General features: G+C 41.9%; 1 protein-coding gene across 1 annotated transcript; it reads right to left on the bottom strand.

Annotated features, from left to right (window-relative positions):
- Positions 1 to 51: 51 nt before the first annotated feature.
- LOC146381127 (galanin receptor 2a) lies at positions 52 to 8,194 on the bottom strand. Its single transcript, XM_084937057.1, has 2 exons — positions 7,391 to 8,194; positions 52 to 3,420 (listed from the first exon to the last, which is right to left on the bottom strand). Exons 1-2 carry the CDS (start codon positions 7,729 to 7,731, stop codon positions 2,784 to 2,786), a joined length of 978 nt encoding a protein of 325 aa, XP_084793183.1. The 5' UTR covers positions 7,732 to 8,194; the 3' UTR covers positions 52 to 2,783.
- Positions 8,195 to 22,322: the final 14,128 nt, after the last annotated feature.

The raw sequence follows: 22,322 nt of genomic DNA, 5'->3' as shown, positions 1-22,322 counted from the left end.
ATTTTAAGTGCCGGCTGTGAAGACGAGGGGAAGCTTCTTCCTTTCTCAAAATGATTTCACGGAGCTTTATTGAACAACAGTAGCAGAATGGACAGAAATAAATGCTTTAAACCAACAAAGTTATTTACAGGTGTCTCTTTTCACAGACACCAAAAACAACATGTTCAGATGCAGCTCGGTGGTGTTATTTTAACAGCTCTGACCATGATCTCTACGTCACAGCAACACTTCTGCATATAAAACACCGGGAACGCCTCACTTCACAGTAACAGATCAGCTTTCTGTTGGTACACTGCCAGCTAAATACAATCAACAAACAGCAGCTGACCAGTAAAAGTATACGTACTGACAGCCTACATATATATATTAAAACAAAAAGCTCTTACACCAGACCTTTAACCATCTGACAGAAATATTTTTTGCCATTTTAATGAGCGATCTGTTCAGAATGACCTGATGAGCAGCCTGAGATTAAAGAAAAGTGTGATTTCAACAAGATGTCTGACTCAGTGAGTCAGCTGTGACATGAAAATGACGATTTATTGTATTTCACATCTTTATGATTCACAGCTTGCCTGTATCTAAAAATGTTATTTATTTATTGTTTATTACCACAAAAAAGCATTTAATAAGCAGCGCTTTATCTTTGTCTTGGTTTTTATGCATCCCTCTTTTTTTGTTGTAATTGGCTGACACACTTTTAAAAAGTGCTTTTTAAAGCTAAGTCACTAAATAAGAAATGCTAACATGGCCTCGCGCTTTAAAATGTTCTTTGTGTGTCTTTAGCACAACTCTGGGCCTTTTTGCGTGACCTCCTGCGCAGCGTCGTCATGCTGAGTACATGTGCACACAAAACACCCGAGTTACATATTAATAAAAGCATCAGGTCATTTAGACACAGAGCTGAAATGAACCCCTTCTGTTACGGTCCTGACAGAGAAACACTCCACGCGTGAGACGTAGATTCATGATATTTTGCCCTTTATGACATACAGTAAGAATCAACGTATGTATGTAGCTGAATAGCAGCTACAGAAACACGCAGAGCAGGACTGGGTGCATTAAACACACTTTTTGTTGTTTTAATGGGGCGACTGAAACTCTGTTACAATTAAAACCAAAACAAACGCACTGAAAACTGTTTGAAAATCTGCTGATTTGTGATGATTTTAACGTTCACAGATCTCCTGCCTGCACCAACATGCATCACGAGGCACAGCTGGCATGTAATAATGTAGCAGCTACACTGAAGCACAACATAAAACAGAAGTTAATGGAGCTAATAAAATATTTAGTGTCGTAGTCAGACTTTATTGTTTAATTTCACCAAGTTTAAATATGTAAATGTCAGTGTCTCGATCAAATTTCGGGCGGATGGCGTGGAGGCTGAGCCTTTTCCAACTGTTTTTACAGCTTTATTTTCCAACTACTAATAAATGTTTGAATATGAAAACCAAAATGTTGAATTCAGGTACGCATCCCAAATGTGCGTAACGGCCCCATTTCAACTGTAAATGTTCCATTAAAGTTTTTTCTAAAATAAAGCATTAAAAAATGAATTTAATGGAATATATTCAAATAAAATTTACTTGACTGCGACACATTCAGTTAATACTGAGCACATTTTCCTTAATGATTAATTATTTAAATGATTTTATATTTTTCAGTTGCATTTTACTCAAATATACTGCTGTGTGCTTTGGCACTCTCACAGTGTAAAGCTCTGACTGCACACCTGTACCACTTTATGTTGTTTATTTATTGTAAACTGTACTATGTTTACTTTTCATGCTGCTGTTGTAACACTGTAATTTCGCTTGTGCAATCAATCAATTATTTATCTATTTAATTACAGCTTTTTAAGAGATTAGCAGTAATCCTGAGGTGAACGAAGGTGTTAGAGTGACGCCGGAGAACGAGTCAGAAAATGCTCGTCTTAGTTTTTGTGCCGTGCTTTGTTCTGCAGGAGCTAATGGGGGGATAATTAGCTCCCTGAGCCCAGCGAGCTTGGATATGAAAGCTCCCTCCTTTCTCCAAGGCTCTCTGTCCCGACTCTGACTCGGACTGTCTTATCTACAGCACAATTCCTGGGATTTTCCTTACTTTCTACACACTTTGTCACACATCCATGTGTGCTTTACACTCCTGATGAACATATTCTTTTGATTTAGTCGTGTTTGGGTAATAAATGTCCCTGCCTTGTCTGGTCTTTCCTTTTTGAGCCGGGCTGTGTCAGTAGACAACCTTACATACACAGACTTCTACACTACTGCATATAAACAGCATGAAATAAAAGCTAAAGACAGTAACTGTTTTGTTCTCAAGCTCACACGCCCAGAGCGTCATCAAATCCAGGATCCAATCAGGCGATCACACCAGGTGCTGGCCTTAGAAAGCATCACTGAGGGTGCCCAGACATCTATTTGATCAATTTAATCCAAAGCTAGTATCTGTTATGTATTTTTAAATTAGCTGAGACATCTCAACCTTAAGATAGTTTCATGAAGATCGTCTTCTCTCGTGCTGATTTTGACTTTAATTAACTGATCCGACTTAGTACATTTTAATTTACATGTAAGTAAAGATTGCGAAACAGTCTTGTGTAACAGACTCCTCGACTGAATTTGAAGACAATGTTGCCATCTGCCAGCCTTTGATGGCTAAAAATGTCCTGGAGGTCGGGAGACCGTTGTGAAGACCTCCTTGATCTTCTGTGATCAGCTTTGTTAGTTTAGAACTCAGCATGTGGTAGATGGCTGGCTCTTCCTCTGAGGCTGTTACCTTTAATTGGACACATCGATGCTGCTGACCATGTTCACTGCCTGAACATGCACCTTATTCACCTCCCTCCTCTTCAGCGAGCAGCTGAACACCTTCCTGAAGCCTTTGCGGAAGTGCTTTGACACGAGGGCGTAGACGATGGGGTTGAGACAGGAGTTGGCGTAGGCCACAAAGTGTGAGAGGATGCGGAGGACATAGGTGGTGTAGTTGAGCGGGAATCGGCCCAACCACATGCAGAGGATTACCAGGTGATGGGGAAGCCAGCAAAGGCAGAAGAGAGCAGCGACTATGATGATCATCTTGGAGACTTTCCACTTGGCCCGCCTCGACTCGGACATGTCCTTCAAGGGGCCCACGCTGGTCCACAGGTATCGGATGGTGCGGGCGTAGGTGAGGCCGAGCACCAGCACGGGAACGAGGTAGCCGAAGACAAACGTGCACATATCCATTATGATGCGAGGTTTGGACTCCCATGTAGGAATGCACACAACAGTGCCAGCCAGGTCCATCTGTGAGAAGTAGCTGAGATACGGTCCAGAGAAAACCAAGGCCAGGGCCCAGAGGAGGCCGATGGAGGTGAGTGCGTTCTTTGGCGTCCTCATCTCTCGGGAGCGGAGCGGGTAGCAAATGGCTAAATACCTGTAGGAGCAGAGGAAGACACGTGATCTACAAAAACTTCCTCCAACTAAATGAAAATAAAACTGAAGTCCTCTTATGTGCCCCAGATAGACATATACCCAGTATAATAAATGCTCTTGGTCCTCTTTCAACGTTTGTAAAACCATCTGTCAGGAACTTAGGGATTATCCTTGATCCTGCTCTTACGTTAGATAGTCATGTTAAATCTCTTGTTCGGTCTTGCTTTTATCATTTAAGAAATATTTCTAAATTGAGCTCTATAATATCCTATACCGAACTGGAGATTGTTATTCATGCTTTTATCTCATCATGACTGGACTATTGCAATTCCCTGTTTACTTGTTTAAACAAAGGTTCTTTGGAGCGTCTGCAGATCGTTCAGAATGCTGCAGCAAGACTTTTGACGAAAGCTTCTAAATTTTCACATATAACACCGTTGCTTATGCAGTTACATTGGCTTCCTGTCGAATTTAGAGTCCATTTTAAGATTTTGGTTTTAACTTTTAAGGCTCTTCAACAACAAGCACCACCATATATTATTGAACTTTTACAGCCCTATGCCCCTAGTAGGTCTCTGAGGTCGAGTAGTCAGGGCCTACTTGTCACTCAGTATACGAGACTGAAAACTAGGGGTGATAGAGCTTTTGCTACTGTAGCCGCCAGACTGTGGAATTCCCTTCCTCAGGACTTACGATCCGCTGATTCATTGATTACTTTTAAAAAACAGCTAAAAACACATCTTTTTAAAATTGCCTTTCGCTAACTTTGTTTGTATCTTGTTTGTTTTTTTTTTCTTTTTATAATCTGTTATATCTTGTAAAGCACTTTGTGATTTCTATCTAGAAATGTGCTATATAAATAAAATTTTACTTACTTACTTACTTACTTACTTACTTACTTACAGTATTAATCATTGAAGGTGTTGGAAAAAGATGAAATCTCAAAAAATAAAGATGGAGCAGAAACAGTAAAGCAAACCAACATATATAAATATATGATCAGCCCTGACTGTATTATACAATGATAATCATAGAGCCATATCTGATAACGGCATTAAAAATCGACCATTAACATCATAAAAACAGCCAAAGCCTTTATACAATTTTAACTGTTTTTTAAAAATATATTTTGCTTCCAAGGATCCAGACTTGTCTTTTTTAAAGTGGTCTTAAACAACAGTTCTTTAGGCTGTTCAAAGGTCTTTAAAGTTTGAATTGAATTGTATTTTTAGGGACTTTGATACTCGCAGAAACAAGCCATCCTCAAGTGGCCGTAATAGGAACTGCAGTTTTTTGATGCTTCAGCTTGCTGTGTGACCACAGCTGGCTCTATGCTGGGTTTCGGTTCTGGCACCAGATGTGAGTCTAAACTACGCCAGATGTTAACCACATGTTGCCTCAAACGTTAACCAGGTTGGCCTACAGTTCAAACACTTAGCAAAGCTACATAATCATCACTCACTAAGAAACATCTTTATTAAAAGAGAAACTCTAAATATGATCAGTGAGCACACTGATTTTTGGAACTTGGCCTCGCCCGGCTCTGATCTTGCCAGATAATTAAAGCTAGAAGATGTAATTTATGTCATATCTGCCACACCTGGAACGCTGCCTGTAAAAATAATGACACAAAGACTTTTTAATCCATCAGTTACCTTCATACAAAGTGCAGAACACAGAAATGAACCAAATCTTGCTGCTTGTATGTTTGTGCTACCTGAAATTTATGAAGACAAATGTCATCATTATGAGCTCTCCCCTGGTTCCCTGCACACTCTAACTCAATTTCTTGGCTCAGAGTTTTTATTTCCCTTCATTTGTAATCCTCAGATGTTGTGCAGACTCAAATTAATATGATAAGACGAGTGTAAGTAAACTTTTCGTGCTTTGTAGGCGGATGTATAGCAGGCTGTGCAAAGGTTATGGATGTTTCTCTCCAAAGGAGACAAAAGGAGACAAAAAATGTTTTTTTCTTTTAATTTTAGTGCCTATAAACGTGCACAGTGCTGTTTGCAGGAATTGAATTTTTGAAATGAGAGATATTTCAAAGTGATGAAGAAAAAGTGCCGCTAATTTGAAGAAAAGAAGCATTAGAATAAAAGTAGAAAACGTAAAGCAACTCTACTGTGAGCTGAGTTGGTAGTTCAGAGTCTGAGATTACAGATTCACGTGCTTCTGTAGCTGTGACTGTAACATATGTATCAGATCAGTGCTTCGTATGTTTGTGTCTGAGTCTGGCCCAGGGTCGGCCTCACCTCTGTCCACTTGTACTCAGAGCTGTCTGCTCTCTGTAATCTCGACCATTCAGTTGGAGACTTTAAACAAACAAATGTTCCCATTAACATTCTCTTCTGTGCCATCCGTCTCGCTGTATCTCGGAGAAATCATTAAAAACAGGATGACTCCAATCACACTGCATCTGTCCCTGAGACCCAGACCTGGGCGTGTTGGGATAAATACCAGGATGCAAGCTGAGCATGACTGTCTGTGGGTTTGACGGGGTTCGTCTTGTACACCTGTTGCCTCTGACTTGTCTTTTTCTGTTTTATGATTTTTAAGATAGTTTTTTTTGACAGCACTGGTGTTTCCAGTCCTGTCTGAGGCTCCTGCAGTGATTAAAGAGTCCGGGTCGCTGCTCATGTTCGGATTTGTTATACAAATGTTAATAAAACTTGCTGTAAGGGGTGTGACATAAACACATCTTTGCCTTGTTAAAAAATCAAAATGATTTGTTATAAAATTTGTTTATCAGAGTTCTTTTCCTCTGTGTAGTATATTAAATTCATAAAACTTAAGTACTCTACAGTAGAAACGTGGCAGTTAATTAACCCTTTTTAAAAAATTGGCTCCTTTTTGGGACACAGAGTTTTGTATTTTTCTATTTTTATTTATTATTATTAGTTCATTTTGACTTTTTTTCATTTAGTTTCCAGAGCAGATTTGTTTGTTTCAGTTTAATTTCTATTGGTTGAAAATACTTAATTTTAGTTGAGTTCTTATGAGTTTCATGTTGGTTTTGGTCTTTTTTGATTATTATTGTATGGATGGCATACATCAGAGGAAACCAGTACAAGCCTTACAATAAAAACAGAACTTTGTAAAGATGTTGACTCACAGTCTTGCTGACATCCAGAGTCAAATCTTTTCAGTTTACATTTTTTAAGAGTCTAGTTTTTATTTTATTTTATTTTTTTTTACTTCAGTTTCAGTTAACCTTGGGAAGATCTAACCTTGGGCTCTATTCTGACCAGATTTCTGAGAATTTCAGAAGAAATGAGAACCTCCTTGATTTTTTCCTGCATGAGAATTAAAAATATTGTGACCCACAGTTTTTGAAACAATTGTTGAAAGTTTGCCTCAACACCGTCTTAATATCAGAAAGTTTAAAACATGCGCAGACGTGCTGTAGAAATCAGTGGGTTGACAAACAGGTGAGACTTGAGGATTTAAGATGGTTTTCCATCTCCATCTCAATCTGATATCAGATCAGTTTTAAAAGACGGAACTGATCTGATATCAGACAGAACTGTGTAACCATTACACTCCAGGGCTGAAACCTGTAATAACGCAAACACAACAAAGATCGAAGAGCAAATCATGTCTGTGTGAGAATGTTTAGAGAATAACGATCTAAAAGTAAAACAGAATCCTCTGAGCTGCTCTCGATTAGATTGCCTAATTTGTCTATTTCCATTTATATAAAAGACATTTTTCATCATAAATTGATAAAGAAAATGCACGAAATCCACTAGAAATCGGGACATTGTGACTTAATGCGTCACCCTCATGCTCAAAGGAAACCTAGCCCGACGGGTTGAAGCTGTCTGAGGTTTTATATAAAAAAGACATAAAGAATAATAGTTAAGTTATTTGGGTGTTTTAGGTTTTTGTTTCAGTAATCTGAAAGTAGACACGCTACAGAAGCGGCTAACAGGCCAGAGCAACTCTCATAAACTGCAGAGATCGCGCACCTGTCCAGGGACACGGCTGTCAGGGTGAAGATGCTCGCGTACATGGTGAGGAAGATGATGAAGTGCACCACTTTGCAGACTGCAGGTCCGAACACCCACTCATCCAGAGTGTAGATGGTGGCCTGGAAGGGCACGCAGAACACGATGAAGCACAGATCCGCGATGGCCAGGTTGAGGATGAACAGGTTGGTGGTTTTGGTGTTCATCTGCCCGCTGCGAAACAGGACCGCGAGCACCAGAGAGTTCCCCACCGTGCCGAGCAGGAAGATGACGGCGAATCCCACGCAAACGAGCGCAGACTCCGCTTTCCAAGTGGAGAAATTGGACACAGAGTCATTCATCGTTCACACTGTCACGCGTGCGTCCAGCAACGTTAAAGGCGAGGCTCGTGGAGGATCGCGCGCCTGCTCTGCGCGCAAACGTCTCCAGCAGGAAACAGACGCAACAGAACCCCGCTCCAGGGTGAGGGGCTCTCAGCATCCCAAACACTTACCAAACCCCGAGTGACACATACGCCACTTTCACACCACCGAGCAAGAAAGGTGGGACCTGTCCAGGTGTGACAGGTTCGACACAGAAACAGAAGCCACGAGAATTCAGTGAGTTTTACAAAGAAACGCATTCAGCCAGTGAGCAAAATTCTGATTTGGTTTCCTGACACCTGAGTGAACAGCCGGAGATACTTTCACTGCTTCTGCTGGAATATTGTACATGATCGGTCACCCGTTGATCCTGTAAAACCTCCGCGTTGTTACCATTCGACCAGCACGCCCCCCTGTGGGAATTCTGAAACACTGCAGTGAAGTTTACGTATTTCTATCTATACTATGACAGCTTCTTGGTGTTCCATGTATGCCCTGCCTGCTGTGATGTCTCAGGGTTATCTTTACACAGCCTGGGGTCTTGCCTCTTAGAGCTTGTCCCTGTGCTGCCATGATTTTTATATGAAAAATAAAAGTGCTCCTTCCCTAAAGCTCATATTAGCAGCTCCCTCCTCTCTGACTCAGCTGTAAATCAAATAAGGATTTGATTGGTCTGCACGCATTAAGTGTATCTAAGGTCCTGGAGGCTGCTGTGTTCTGTCTGAACATTACTGGATTGCCCGAGTTGGCCGAAGAGAACTCAAGACTTTGCTCTGAAGCATATAATGTTGTTTTTATATTCCCCTGTTTGCCTCGTGAATATTTGTATATTTTATTTTGCTGTGTGTACTCGTGTGTTACTGATCGAGTCTGTATGGTTACTTCTAAATATGTTGGCCTCACAGGGAGATTTTTTTTTTTCTCTAAATAGTCACATTTTCTTTCTTAAATAAAGATGAAATTCAAAGAATTTCAAACAAATTTAACATCCGAAAATAACAGCATCATTTTTTCTGCTGCCAATACGAACCAAGGCAGTAAGAACAGTTTTAATAAATAGCTCTATTTAGCTTTATTATCATCACTTTGACCTTTAGCTCAATCAGTCTTTTCTTTATGTTGGCAGTACACAGCACACTTGTAACACTCAAAGTTTCTAAGTTATGAGACTTTTTGTCAACTTTTGACCAATAAAATCATCAAGTTGACTTTGAAGACCTCGGTGGATGAACTCTACACAGTTTAATCAGAATCCATTCAAAACTTTTCGAGCCATCCTGTTTACAGACAGAATGAAACTCACTCACATGCAAAGGCCTCAAAAACATTAAAGCCCTGGCAGCGGTAATAATGGATTTCAATTCCAGTCAGTCAGTTAAAAAAATATGTATTTATTTATTTATTGTTTCTTCAAGAACAAACAAATAGAGCAATGAAATGTTCCCCATTCCCTCTGAGATTACAACTACACAAAAATAATAGAAAGAAACACACAGGTGTGGTGCATTAAAGTGGATATTAATGTGACTAACACAGAGCAAATATATGCAAAGACAGAAAAAAAAGGTTCCTTTTCGTTAACCCAGCATCTGTTTATAAGTCCAGTATGTCGCAATTAAAAGTGCTACTGGGACAAACGTTTGCCTTATGATAACCTCAGACTTTTACCATATGGGATGAAAGGCTACGGGATGCCTTTAACATTTTCCAGAGAGTTAGCTCTGCTGCATTCAGCTTTAAAAAAATAGACTCCCAAAAACGATATCCCTCAGCGTCTGCGTGCTCGCTGTTTGAACATTTAAGTTATCAGATTTATCCTCCTGTCTGCTCAGGGCCTCTAGAGTGGTATCATTAAAATGAACATCAGTCTTCAAGCTTTTCATGAAGATTTTAAACCACTGCAGACAGAAATATAAATCTCATCTGGCCTGTCTACAGATTTTTAAAGATAGATTTGAGGGCTGAGTAATGTTTTTAGGACTTTTCTATAAATTAAGACCCTTAATGTATAAATATAATAATACGAGTATTTTTCCTGTGATGTTCATGACTGAAGGACAAACTCTTAGTGCTTTGGCTAAAATAGCAAACAGAGAAGTGGGAGGTCTTCAGGTAAAAGTGAGTTTAAGGCCAGTTCAAGGTGAATGCTTTAATGTATCTACAGGCTGACTGAACTCATCATCAGAAAGTCAAAGACCCCGCCGCTGTGACCTCCTTTCATACTCATATTTTCCCACCAGCACACACACCTACAGAAAAGGACGTGGTAACTTCATCCAGCAGCTGCACACGTGCAAACAGCCTCACTTGACTATATTTAACAGAGCGCTTGCTTTTTTTATCCAGGAGTATCCAGGAGGAAGCGTCTGCCTCGGGCCTTTTGTTTCCTCCTGTGGGAGTCTGAGTTAGTCCACCATCGAACATCCTGGAAGTTTGAGGAAGTTCAACAAAGCCTGAGCGTGATCTCATCGTTATCTGTGCGAGCAAAGTCGTGCCAGTCTAAACAACCCCCAGAGGGTTTCGCTTCAGATCGTCCGGTGGTTGATGATGTGATGTTTTGATTGTGGGCTTTTCTTGTTACTGTCATATATTAATTGGCAAGCAGCTGTGAATAAAGGGAAAAAGGATTACGCCACCAGTTTTGTGTGTTTTAGTTTGACTACAAACACTGTCAAGTTATTCCACAGAAAGTGACATACAAGGGTTTAATTAAACACTCATATATATATGTATATATATGTATGTATTTGGGTTCAGGTTTTTCCACTGTAGCAGGTCAAACGGGCAAAAAATAGCACACAGAGTGGTTTATGTTACCCGTGTGTAACCACAACCAGGTCAACATGGTAAATGTTACCTGGTTAAATTTACTATTTGGTGCTGGAACGAGTTCATTTGTTTTTTATGTTTCTGTTTTTTTCTTTTTTAAGCACTCTTTTTGTAACCAGGAAGTTGAGCTCTTGAGATGAGCGATCCCTTCTGTGCAAATATCCTGGCCCAACATCTAGCTTTTTGTTCCTGTCACAGGGTGAATCACAGGGACAACATGCAAACAAAGCGTACGTGCTGCTCTTTGTATCTACCGAACTTGAATATGTAAAAACAGAAGATGAGGACGAGGTTGATGTGGTCGCTCTGCATCTGAAGGCCACATTATCAGTTTTTCAGGTGGTCGAGCAGGTCACCTACTAACTGGAAGGTTAGTGGTTCGATCCCAGTCTGCTCCAGTCTACGTGCCAAATGTCCTTGGGCAAGATACTAACCCCAGGTTGCTCTCCGATGCATCCATCAGAGTATGAATGTGTATGTTAGTTAGATAGCACTAATAAAACTCCAGAGAAGTTATTGGGTGAATGAACGAGTTGTGTGAAGCGCTTTGAGTGCTCAGATAGAGTAGAAAAGTGCTACATAAGAACAAGTCTATTTATTTAACCATTTTTTAACATTTCCTGTCATACACTGTTCCAGAGGTGGTTCCTATTAAGTATGCCCAATGTTTGTGATGAGGCAAGTGTATGTACGAGTAATCCCTGTGAGCCAAATCCTCAGGCTGTGAACTGCTCTGAACACTCAGCTTCACCCATTTCCCCCCAACTCTTTGCTCTGTATGGTGTCATTGATAGGGGAGAGCCTCAATAAGACCATCTCAAGCTCACAGCTCTGTGTGTAAGCACCCACCCAACCTAGTGTTTTTAAGGGTTAAACAAAGAGGAAAGCTCGGTTAAAGGGACAAATGAGCAAGATTAATTTAAACTTTAAATCATGCTGTAGTTGCTACAAAGAATCAACATACAGAAACGAGCACATCTGATATGAATGAAAACGAAGTGAAAGCTCATAAAAAAGCTGCAACACAGCTTTACTGCCTGATTCACGCATGTGTGCAGGACATTTAAAGTTAAGAAATTTGTGACTCATAAAGTTACATTTAAACAGGAGATATCACTGTTCTTTTTCTCACTTGAGAACTGTTATTTAACTTCTCCTGCCGACTTTGCCCCTTTACCAGCAGATGTCAGCAGCAGCTCGAGTGACTGCAGTGACCGGGTTGCTGCTGCAGCCTGTTGCACACACACGCTTGCTGATTTCATCAGTGGATGTTGCACCAGAGGAGTTACAGATGGTGCTTCGTGTTTACTCCGATCTCAGCATCCCCCAGAAGCCGGGGCCCTTTAAGCTTCTGTGATGCATTAAGTCGTTTGGGTTTTCCATGTGTCAGTCCTGCTGGGTAGTGATAAAAGTTACAACTGACAAATGACGGCCTCGCCTTCGCATGACGCTCTCCTGAGAGCGTTTAGTCAAAGCCGATGAAGCGTAAGAAATTACACAAGATTAAAGTGAAGGGCCGACTCGCAGCTGTCGAAGCATTGCGTGCATCCAACATAATTCATCAGCGAGTGTTTTTAGGCTCTGGGAAACACTGGAGAGTCAGCTGGGGAGCTTTGCCCCGACTTTTCTGCTCAGTCCTCTTTGCAGGAGGTGACTCTCAGGCAGATCAAGATTAACCTGAGTCATGCTTCCGACGCTTTCTGCTGCCACCACCAAACAGCAGGAACCCACCGGGTAGGAAATGACATCACTGGTCTCTGCTCATTGGCTGGGCGGTGCAGGAATGTTAAAAAGCTGCCTGCTGGGCAAGGCTGGTGACCAGACGCTGCAGAGTGGTAGTGACCACACATGGGAATATTTGAACTTTAATCAGAAGAAACCATTAGAGGAGCAGCAGGTGGAGGCAATGGGCTCTGACCAACATGTACGTACTGAATGCACCATTACCTGATGCAGGGCATCTGCAGGGGATAACGAGTTATAGAAACTCCTCTGTGGAAGCGAAAATGTCATCAGAGTGCTTAAAACTAGGAGAACGGATTGATTTGGGGTCTGCAGGGTGGTGTTAAAGCTCATCAGGAATGACCATGGTGCTTGTTCTGAGTGTTCCTGTGGGCCGCAACCCACACATCATGATTCCCTCATTAAGAACGACTCCAGCCCACAAGTGTCAACACTTGCAGTGAGGCGGATCGAGAAGCAGTGACCTCAAAACATCTGCTCTTTCCAACAACACAGGGCTCCACTCATGACAAAACTCCGCAGAGTAACAGAGGCTGATAAACCTCCTGCTAATGGTCATTTTAGAGCACACACACATGCACACCAAAACACACACACCAAGCTGCCTCGCCGATAGTCCCACACTTTATAAATAGCGTGCGCTTTTAATACGCGCGTGTGTCCAGTGGATAACGTCAGCGCTTTGGGAGAGAGGCTAAAGGAGTGTTTCATTATAAACCTGTACCATTAAAACTTGCTGGCTCAGTCTGGATTTTGGCTCTCACGTCCCTTCTCAAACTTTTATGAGGCCAGTTATGATCCTAAATCGATGCAGGAAACTGAGATGGAGGAGTTGGGTAAGGTAAGCGGTGCCATGACCTCATGAAGGAAAGGTAGAGCTGGTGATTGTGTGGCTATTTGCACCGTCGCGTATTGTATTCTGCAGCTTTAATGGTGGATGCTGGGTCTGTTTGAATCTGCACTCACAAGTATCAGAAACGCCACGCTACAGGGCGTCGTCTCGTTGGATCCTCTTCTTCTTGAGCAGCTCAGTGCGGAGTCAGCACCATCTTGACAAACCAGGATTCAAAGATTATTAAGCAGCAGTGGATGATTATTTTAAAATTCCATTAAAAGCTGGGCGAAAACCCACCCAGTGTGCTAAACTGCATGATTACATTCAGACACGAGACAGGTGATGTCATCAAGAAAGAAGGAGAGCGTCATCTATTAATGAATGTCTGTGGGCAAGCTCAGGGAGGTAAAAAAAAAAGTATACTCAATAAATATGGCTTGCACTGTAAAATATCAGGAAACAGGAAAGCGGTATACGAACACCAGGTGTGGGTAAGAGGGCAGTGCTGATCGTCTCTCGACAACTCTCGATTTTCATGTTTCCATCTTCATCATCTCGGGATGTCCAAGATGCAACACTCCTTATTATCCAGTACAACACTACAAGGGTTAAAACTAGGGATGCACTGATCGGATATTTGGATCTTTTAGAGTATCTGTGACAGAATTCTAGTTAGCAGCAGAGCTAAGATAGCACTGGGGAAGCCAACAGCAAAGGCTCAGCAGGTTGGATGTTTTTCATTCCACCTAACAATGGACTAAACCTGGATTTACATAGTAGAGCAGGACATGGGCATGCTTGCTTGCTTGTCCAATTCAGTGTCGCTGTGAGGCTGGAGCCCATCCCTGATGCCACGGGATGAAAGACAGGTTACACCCTGGACAGGTCGCCAGTCTGTTGTACGGCTAAGAAGCAGACAACCATTCACACCGATGGATAATTTAGAATCACCAATTAACCTAACCCCACTAACTGCATGTTTGTAGACTGTAGGAGGAAGCTGGGGTACCTGAGAAAACTCATGCAGATACCAGGAGAGCATGCAAACTGCACGCAGAGAGGCCTGACCCGGGACCTTATTGCTGTGAGGCAACAGTGCCAAACCCCATGGCACCGTGTTGCCTTAAAAAAAGCTGAATTGATGCATCTTTAGGTTAAATCCATCAACTGCAGTGCCCATCACCCCTCTTTGGCCCCGTCATCTTTCAGGTCGGGTTGTTATTGTGCTAATATTGTGTGTCTGTATAATAATATCATTAGTTCTTATTCCATGTGCACTCAGAAGAGGTTACTTGACTCACACAATACGACTGCAAACATCCTTAAAGACGTCACTTCAATCCTCACAGTCATTTACTGCAACTCTAATATACTGGGCTAAGGCCAAAAAACAAACAATCCATCCCTGTCCACCTACTCACACAACACACTTTTCCGGTGGGATTAAATAAGATCAGAACTTGACTTGAGTTCAAAGGTCACAAAGTTCAAAGCATGCAGGTGCTTCGGAAAGCTGCGAGAGGAAGTAAAGAGGGAAAAGCCGAGAAGGCTGTGAGAGAACCACAATCACGCAAGTTGCGTGTGGTTTCCAGCTTCTTGCCAAGACCTCTCACTCTCTGCATCCCAGACTTTCTCCCTGAGTTATCCAATCCCCCTGTCATCTCCACTGGCTGCCCTCCCCACTCCCACTCTCGACCGCACACAAATGGTTTGAATAAGACGTCTGCATGACTGGGCTGCGGCTACAGACGAAATCCTGAAGAGTGATAGTTTACTTAGCCTAAATACCCCCGATTAGACAAATTGAAACATTGTTGTTATGCAGTGGAAACTCAAGGACCCATTGGCCGATTGTGCTCCCCCCATTCCGGAAAAGAATGTGCTTTACGGACTTTCGTCATGCGAAAACCACAAGATCTGGTACAAGTGGAAAAAACACAAAACAAAACCAAAAAACCGCCCCCGAAAAAACGCTGCAACAAAATCAACTAAAATCCTCCACCAAAACAAAAACCGTTAAACAGAAAGTGAACATTGTCAAATACAGATGATTCACAAAGGAGGCAGGCACACGCGACTCAGGCTTCTGTGACTACTGAAAAACATGTCTTACCACAAACTGACGTATGGTACGAGCCATGATGTCACTTTTTCCTCTCATTTTGAACGTCTCCAGGATCACAAACAAGGCCTGCATCAACTGAACTGATCGCAAACAACGTCTCTAAAAAATAAGAAACCAATCATCGGGCCACACATTATGAAGGAATCATTCAAAAACAATTTAAATGACTCAACTTCCGAGTCCCACGGTGTTTAAAGTCAGCCAACTGTCATCTCAGTAAAAAGTTGCAATTTGTAAGACAAAAGAGACCTTTTTCTTTTCTGCTACTTACATATTGCAGTATACGCATGTGTTACACACACACACAGTTGGTAACAATATACCAAAACCGATTCTGCCAAACTGGAGCGGGATGGCGGTGGAGACTCATAAAAAAGAGTGGTAGCAGCTTCGTCCGCCAGTGGACTCTGTCTGGCCGGGCAGTCTGGTGTCAAGCGCTCAGCAGCTCGACTCCACACCTGGAAAATAAAGTCACTCTACAGCTGCAAGAATCTGCATTACCAACAGCGCTCCTACATCTGCACAGTAGTGAGGAGTCAGTAAAGTTGTCTGTATGAGACTGTTGATCACTTCAGTTGATCTTCACGGTCTACAGAGGATGAATAACGATGATGTGAGACTCCTTTCGTTTTTTAAGTATAGTGCAAAAAGTTTCAAAATCTACATGATGGATTTCCATGAAATGAAAACGACAACAACAAATAAACTTTCCTCCTAAATTACAATATTTTAGGACCAGGAACTCTGAGGGACTATCTTATAATTTAGTAGCACCGCTGTCCTTTATTAACACCAAGGATAAGCCAACAACAACTGCTGGATGGATTGCCATCAGTGTTCACTGACTTTTGTCATTTCACCATTTCATACAATAAAAGAACCTTTAGATTTGAACAAAAATTTCCGGTTCTCAATTAATATATCATCTGAGGACCATGAAATCTAAAATACCTCATGAGGACTCGGGTTATCCTCTGTCCATTATTACCACCACAGTGAAGCATGAGCACACTCCCGAGCCACTTTGGTAGTTACACCTAGCTAGCACTGGGTTGGAACCACATTTGCCTGCTTCTTACATCAGGCTACTCGAACACTCAAAGAGCTTTATGTCTCATTCACCATCTGATAAGTGCCTCAAGTGGAGTTTAGTATCTTGCCCAAAGATACGTTGGCATGCACACAAGCAGCCAGGGATCGAACTGCCAACCTTTTGATTAGAAGATGACCAGCCTAACTCCACAGCCATCCTGAAATCACAGCCACCTTCAGAACTGCCTTACTTCTTTGTGCTGCCTCAAAACTTACCTCAGAGTTTGTGTCCATGTTGTCAAGCAATTTCCTCATATTTGTCAGCTGCACGTCCAAAAATGAGATCTGGTGACTGTGGAGTGAACTCATCATATTCGAGAAACCTGTTTGAGATGATTTGACCTTCATGACATTGTAAATTATCTTACTGGAAGCAGTCATCAGAAGATGGGTTTAATCTTCTGTTGTCCAGTTTGGTGACAGTGCATAAACTCTAGCTTCACTTTCCTGTTCTTTGTGGACTGCTGCTGTAGCCCATCTGCTTCAAGGATCGACATGTTGTGTGTTCAGACATGCTCTTCTCACTACCGTGCATTCTCCTTTGACCTCTGACATGAAGAAGGCATTTTCACCCAGAAAACTGCTGCTCACTGGGTATTTTCTCTTTTGTAGACTATTGCCTGTAAACTGTAGATCAGCAGTTTCTGAACAGCCTGCCTGCCAAAAAAAACCCCACGACATGTTCAAAGTCTGATGGTCAGTTTGACCTTGAAGTTTCTGGCAGTAATCAGTATAAATGTATAGAAATAGCCACACATTGACATCAAGTGATGATTGCTCTTTACATAAACAGAACTGTGGGTCTTTGTTCGTTTTGCACTCCATTACTCTACACGAATTTCCTCTGCAGAACTAAGAAAAATACAGACACATCCGACCACAATATGCCGCTTCTTTCTTCACCCCCTGCTTAAGGCGTAGAGCTTTGGGTGATATTCGGGCCACCTGGAAGTACGTTTCCTTGCCTTTTGGTGCAATTACAACATCAGGGACTTTTTGCCAAGTCTCCTCAGAAACTCACGAAAGTCTGTGCTGTGAGTGTGTGTGTGTGTGTGTGGCAAAAGCGAGTAGAAACACTGAACTAGGAGTGCAGGGTGTCGTGCGAATGAGCCTTTCCAAGTTCCTATGACATGACAGCAGGTGTGCCCACCATTACCAGCACAATGAGATGAGCTGGTGTGTGGGTTCGTTGATTTAGGGGGTTCAGGAAGCAAAGGGACACTTGGAAGCCGAGTTGATTCAAGAAACGTGACCGCACGGAAGCCCTTTGGCAACCTGAGTTCAAAGAAAGCCGTGAGAGATTTCTGGAACAAGTCCAGCTACTTTTGAGGCGTGAGGAGAAAGTCTGAAGAAGTTAAAGCTCTAGCAACACCTGCAGCACACAGAGGCATGCCGGTCAAGTGATGAATATGAGTTCAAAGGACAGATTTGGAAACGTAAGCCAAAGGGGCCTGATGAGAAAACGGTCCACAGTGTGTGCAGCTGCAGCACAGCAACACGAGACCTCTCTGGACAACTGTAGGACACAGTTCAGGAAATTCAGCAGACATAACGTGAACTTGGAGCCAAAAATCATGTCCTAATTATACAATTAATTTAAGTAAATTATCTTCTAAAAGATCTCAACCAAACTATTTATTGTGGAATTAATGAAAACATCCTTTTTCGTACACAGCGACTTTTCAAAAGTAGCGTGTGTACGGTATTTTCTCGGTCTACAGGCCTCTACATTAAACTCTTCATTCACACAAGTGCTGTGTGTCTATTATCATAACAAAACCCTTCCCATGGGTGTGGAATCAGGTTTGAAAAAGTTCAGCGCTGCTACACAGAGGACAGCCAGAACTGAAGGAGCAGGCGCACATTTTCTCAGAGGGGATTTCGTGTGGACTCTGCACCATCCCTTTCAAGTACCGAAACCACAGGACCTGCAGAAACCCAGCTCTGTTTTCTTTTGACGTCAGAGTAGCATGCGCTGAACCTCATATCACCGGGGCAGATCGATCAGCCTCTCCTCATCTCATTATTATCGTCTCATGTCCAAGGGTTTATGATACACTTGAGTTTGATGATGTGCTATCAAGTGTTTGCTTGTATGCATTTATTATTGTGTCCATATGGCTCCAGATTGAGGGAAGAGACTGACTCGAGTCAAGCATTTCCGCTGTTTGAACCATAAAACTGTTTCCAGCTTATGAATTCCTTTTGATTGAAAAGTGACAGAGAACACTGTGTTTTAAGAGAGCTCTCACACACTGAGTGTACCGAGTGTACAGAGTGGACCTCTGACTTTACGACAGATTTTATGTTTTGTTCTGATAGAAGAGAATAACAAAGGAAACTATCATGTCTTTGCCAGAAACATTTTATGATGCATGTTCTGCTACGTCTGAATGAACGGATTCATAAAACAAGACGTACAACAGCATTTACCAGATAAAGTTGGACTCCAGTCTACAGAGGGCACCATTAAGAAAAGAAATCCGGTAGTCTCATCACTTCCTTTGGTTACGGCACCTTTGCCCTTTTGCTTTAAATGCGCTAGTTTTACTTCACCTCATTACCTAATGTCTGGTTCCTAATGGGACACTTTCATGGTTAATTTCTGCCTTCAAGTGACTCCCTAAAGCTGCTGAGATCAAACCAACAGATCATCAGGTTGGGTGAAATGTCATTCTGTTGGGTTTAATTGACCTAAAACAATCCGTACATTTCCTTCTGCAGAAGTGCTACCTTTTCCACTTTGGGCCAACTGGTATGCATGATGTCACCCTTTGGTTTTGCATGCCGTATTTTTGGAGGCTCAAGGTTAGTGTTTGTTGGATACTAGGAGCTGTCTGTCTTGGGACACATGAAGGTCACAATGGCTCTGTATCTAACTTTAGCTTAATAGTGTATCTCCAGAAGGAATTATTAAAAAATCTGCCTACCATAAGGTTCTGTTTCTTTTAATGCTGCAAAGTTTCACATTTCATCATGGGAACCAGTCACAATTTACTCGCTTTTGGAGTCACCCTCAAGTGGCCATTAAACAAACTGCAGTTTTTGTCTCTTTTAGGTTGGCGTCATTTTTTAGTTGAAAGGTTCCCACTTTTATACTGAAGTTTTACAGTTCAGTCTGATATCATTTCACTACACTACACTTCTAGGTGCTGCTTGACTGTGGAAACCCATGACATGAAGTGCCTGGTGCACAGTTTTTGAGTTCAAGCCAAAAGTTCTGTTAATACATGCTCAATCATCCAGGTGAGTAAATCACAAAAGGTTGATTCTGTTCATCTGGATGTAGCGTTTTTAGCGGGAGGAACGTTTCGTCACTCATCCAGGTGACTTCTTCAGTCTCAGCTGACTTCAGGTTTGCCCAACCTTATAAACTGTACATTTGCACAATGGCTGATGTATCCTGCGTCCTCCTTTTCCCCAGATTTAATGTCTGATGTTTTGCTAAAGTTTAATATTTTCTTAAAGGCCAGTATTTTTCTTCTTTTTACTGACGCATTCAGCATTTGTAGCAGTTAAGGTGGCCACTAGAGGGCTTTGTCACTTTAACACGAGCACCTTTTGTCTTGACGTGACGAACATGGCCTGGCCTTTAGAGAACCCTGGTTTCACACTCTTCCAGTGCTCATGAACTCAGTGAACTCAGAAGTTGAAGCCCGGCCATTCAGCATCATTATTTGATGTGAAAAGCCCACACGCAGCAGGTAAAACACATAGCTATATTTTCTTTTACACTACACTAGCTCCAATTCTGCCTATAAGGACTCAATTATCCTCCCCACATGGCTGGGTGCCCCCACCGGCACTGCCACTCCGTATGTCCCGTTTCAGAGGCCACGAGAGCTAAAAGAGGCTCTCAGTACCACGCGAAGCAGGCAGATTTTCCACTGGTTTAATGAGAATCACAGAGAGGAAATGTGCAGGGTATTTATAGAAAAACGAGAGGAATGCAAGCCCCCCTAATTGTGCTTAGTCTGCTGCAGAACCTGTTCACCATGATTTCCTACATGTGGAGGGAAAAAAGACAGGGAATAGGGGACAGGAAAGAGAAAGTGCTCTTTAAAGAAGCAGACCGGACATGAATTTCTGTAATACTTGGATAATTCTTAATTTAGAATAAGTGTAAGTGGTGTTTGACAAAATCAAATTTTGAAATTAATGGTAACATTTTTTTTGTTTTTGTAATTTCTTTTTTTAAAACTTCATTTTTTATTTTTGAATATCATTTTTAGCCGTACAGTAGCACGAGTATTGGGATGAAGTTCACAATACTTAGTTTCTCATTCTTAATTATCACCTGATGAACCTGCTTATAATCTGCCTTTTAACATGAAGGTTTATATTTAAAAAGATTTGATAAAGATCTATCGCTCGATGAACTTCAACAAGTTTAGAAGTTTTCCAGCAACATTTTATACCACATTTGGCTTTGGCAATCCGCAGAAGAAACTGGAACATGTTGATTGGGAAAAATACATCTGGAATGCCCTGCTTAGCCAGCTGCCACTATGACCCAACTTTGGAGAAGTGGAAGATGATGGATGGATTGATTTGAGATCATTGGTTCCTCTCAAATATTGAGAGTCTTCACTTTAGAACAGATGTTCCTAGAAATAAAAGGTCTTTGAAGCCACTTTGCAACCCCAGCGCTTCTCTTCTTGCTGTTTCTGTGCTGATAAATGTCATATCTGTAGTCATTCATGCCTGCTCTGTTCTGTGCTCAGGGCTTTCTGCTCCTCTCCCAGTTTTAAATTGTCCATGTTTGCACACATGCCGGTGATATCCTAATCTGACTTCAGCATGGGGATTCACATCAATGTCGGCTCATAAAGCCGAGTTACGGCAGCTAAATTAAGTCCAGCTTTTGAACGAAGACAACAATGTTCCAGCTGCACATCCCCAACCGAATGGCAGCTCAATCACTGTCCTTTTCACAAACGACCTTTGTGAGAAGATACATTTTTTAAATTTCCATTGCAGCATTTTTCCATTTTTTCCTCTCCAGAGCTAATCATTCCGACAAGGAGGTCAGGTAAAACGGGAGCCTCCTTTTCCAACCCTGCTGCTTGGTCCTGCTGTTTCACAAAGAGATTGTACTCATGTTTGTCCACCTGGAGGCTCTGAGTATTTTTTTTCCTTCAAGCAAAGTTACAACAGAGAGGAATCCAGGATCCTAATGCCACTCCACACATGACTCCCTTTCTATTTGACCAAAGGAAAATTTAAGCAGTGCAATGAGCAAACAGCCTTAATGAAATGCACACTCTTTCCTAGGTGCAGTAAATCACTTGGAGCATTATTATGTGTTTATGTCATGTTTGTTCTCTAATGTCTCTAATACACTGCCCACTGGCACTTGTTCGGTAAGGTGCACTCGGGAAAGAAAGAAGCTTTTCACTTCAAAGCTACCAAACGAGTGTCCCAAAGTGGAATCAGACTTATTTTAAGTCACTGATTAAATACATTAAACAAGCCTTTATAATCAGGCAAATTAGGTGGATAAAACATCACAGGGATGAGCAGCATGGAAAATGAGCGTAATCGACTTCTGTGAAAAACACACGAGCGCAGTACAAGAGCATGTGCTGTCAATGTTATGTCATTTTGCATGCAACCAGGGAACTCGGCGCATACACATCTGTGAGTCCAAGATTGGTGGTGTAAAAACACCCAAACATCGGGTACTGAACTGTTTGGATTGCTCCATAATGACCTGCGATGATAGATTGACCCAGTGAGGACTGCGGCATTTTTCATATTGACCAATGAGCGCTCTAATGTTGGTTTGTTGTTACAGTAGTCCTGATTCAGTCATTTCTGTATCCATGCCGCAGAGCCACATGGTGGTGTTTACCCTCAAACAGACAGCGGAACGTGAGGGCCGAGAGATTAGATCTCACTATTTAGTAAACAGCGCAGTAATACACCTGGTTTGGGCCCTAATCT

This window comes from Perissodus microlepis, chromosome 8, assembly GCF_051167445.1.
Source record: "Perissodus microlepis isolate ML-2025 ecotype Zambia chromosome 8, ASM5116744v1, whole genome shotgun sequence".
NCBI lineage: Eukaryota > Metazoa > Chordata > Actinopteri > Cichliformes > Cichlidae > Perissodus > Perissodus microlepis.
The sequence above is the reverse complement of the archived record's forward strand: the minus strand, read 5'-3'. Positions and strand labels throughout refer to the sequence as shown.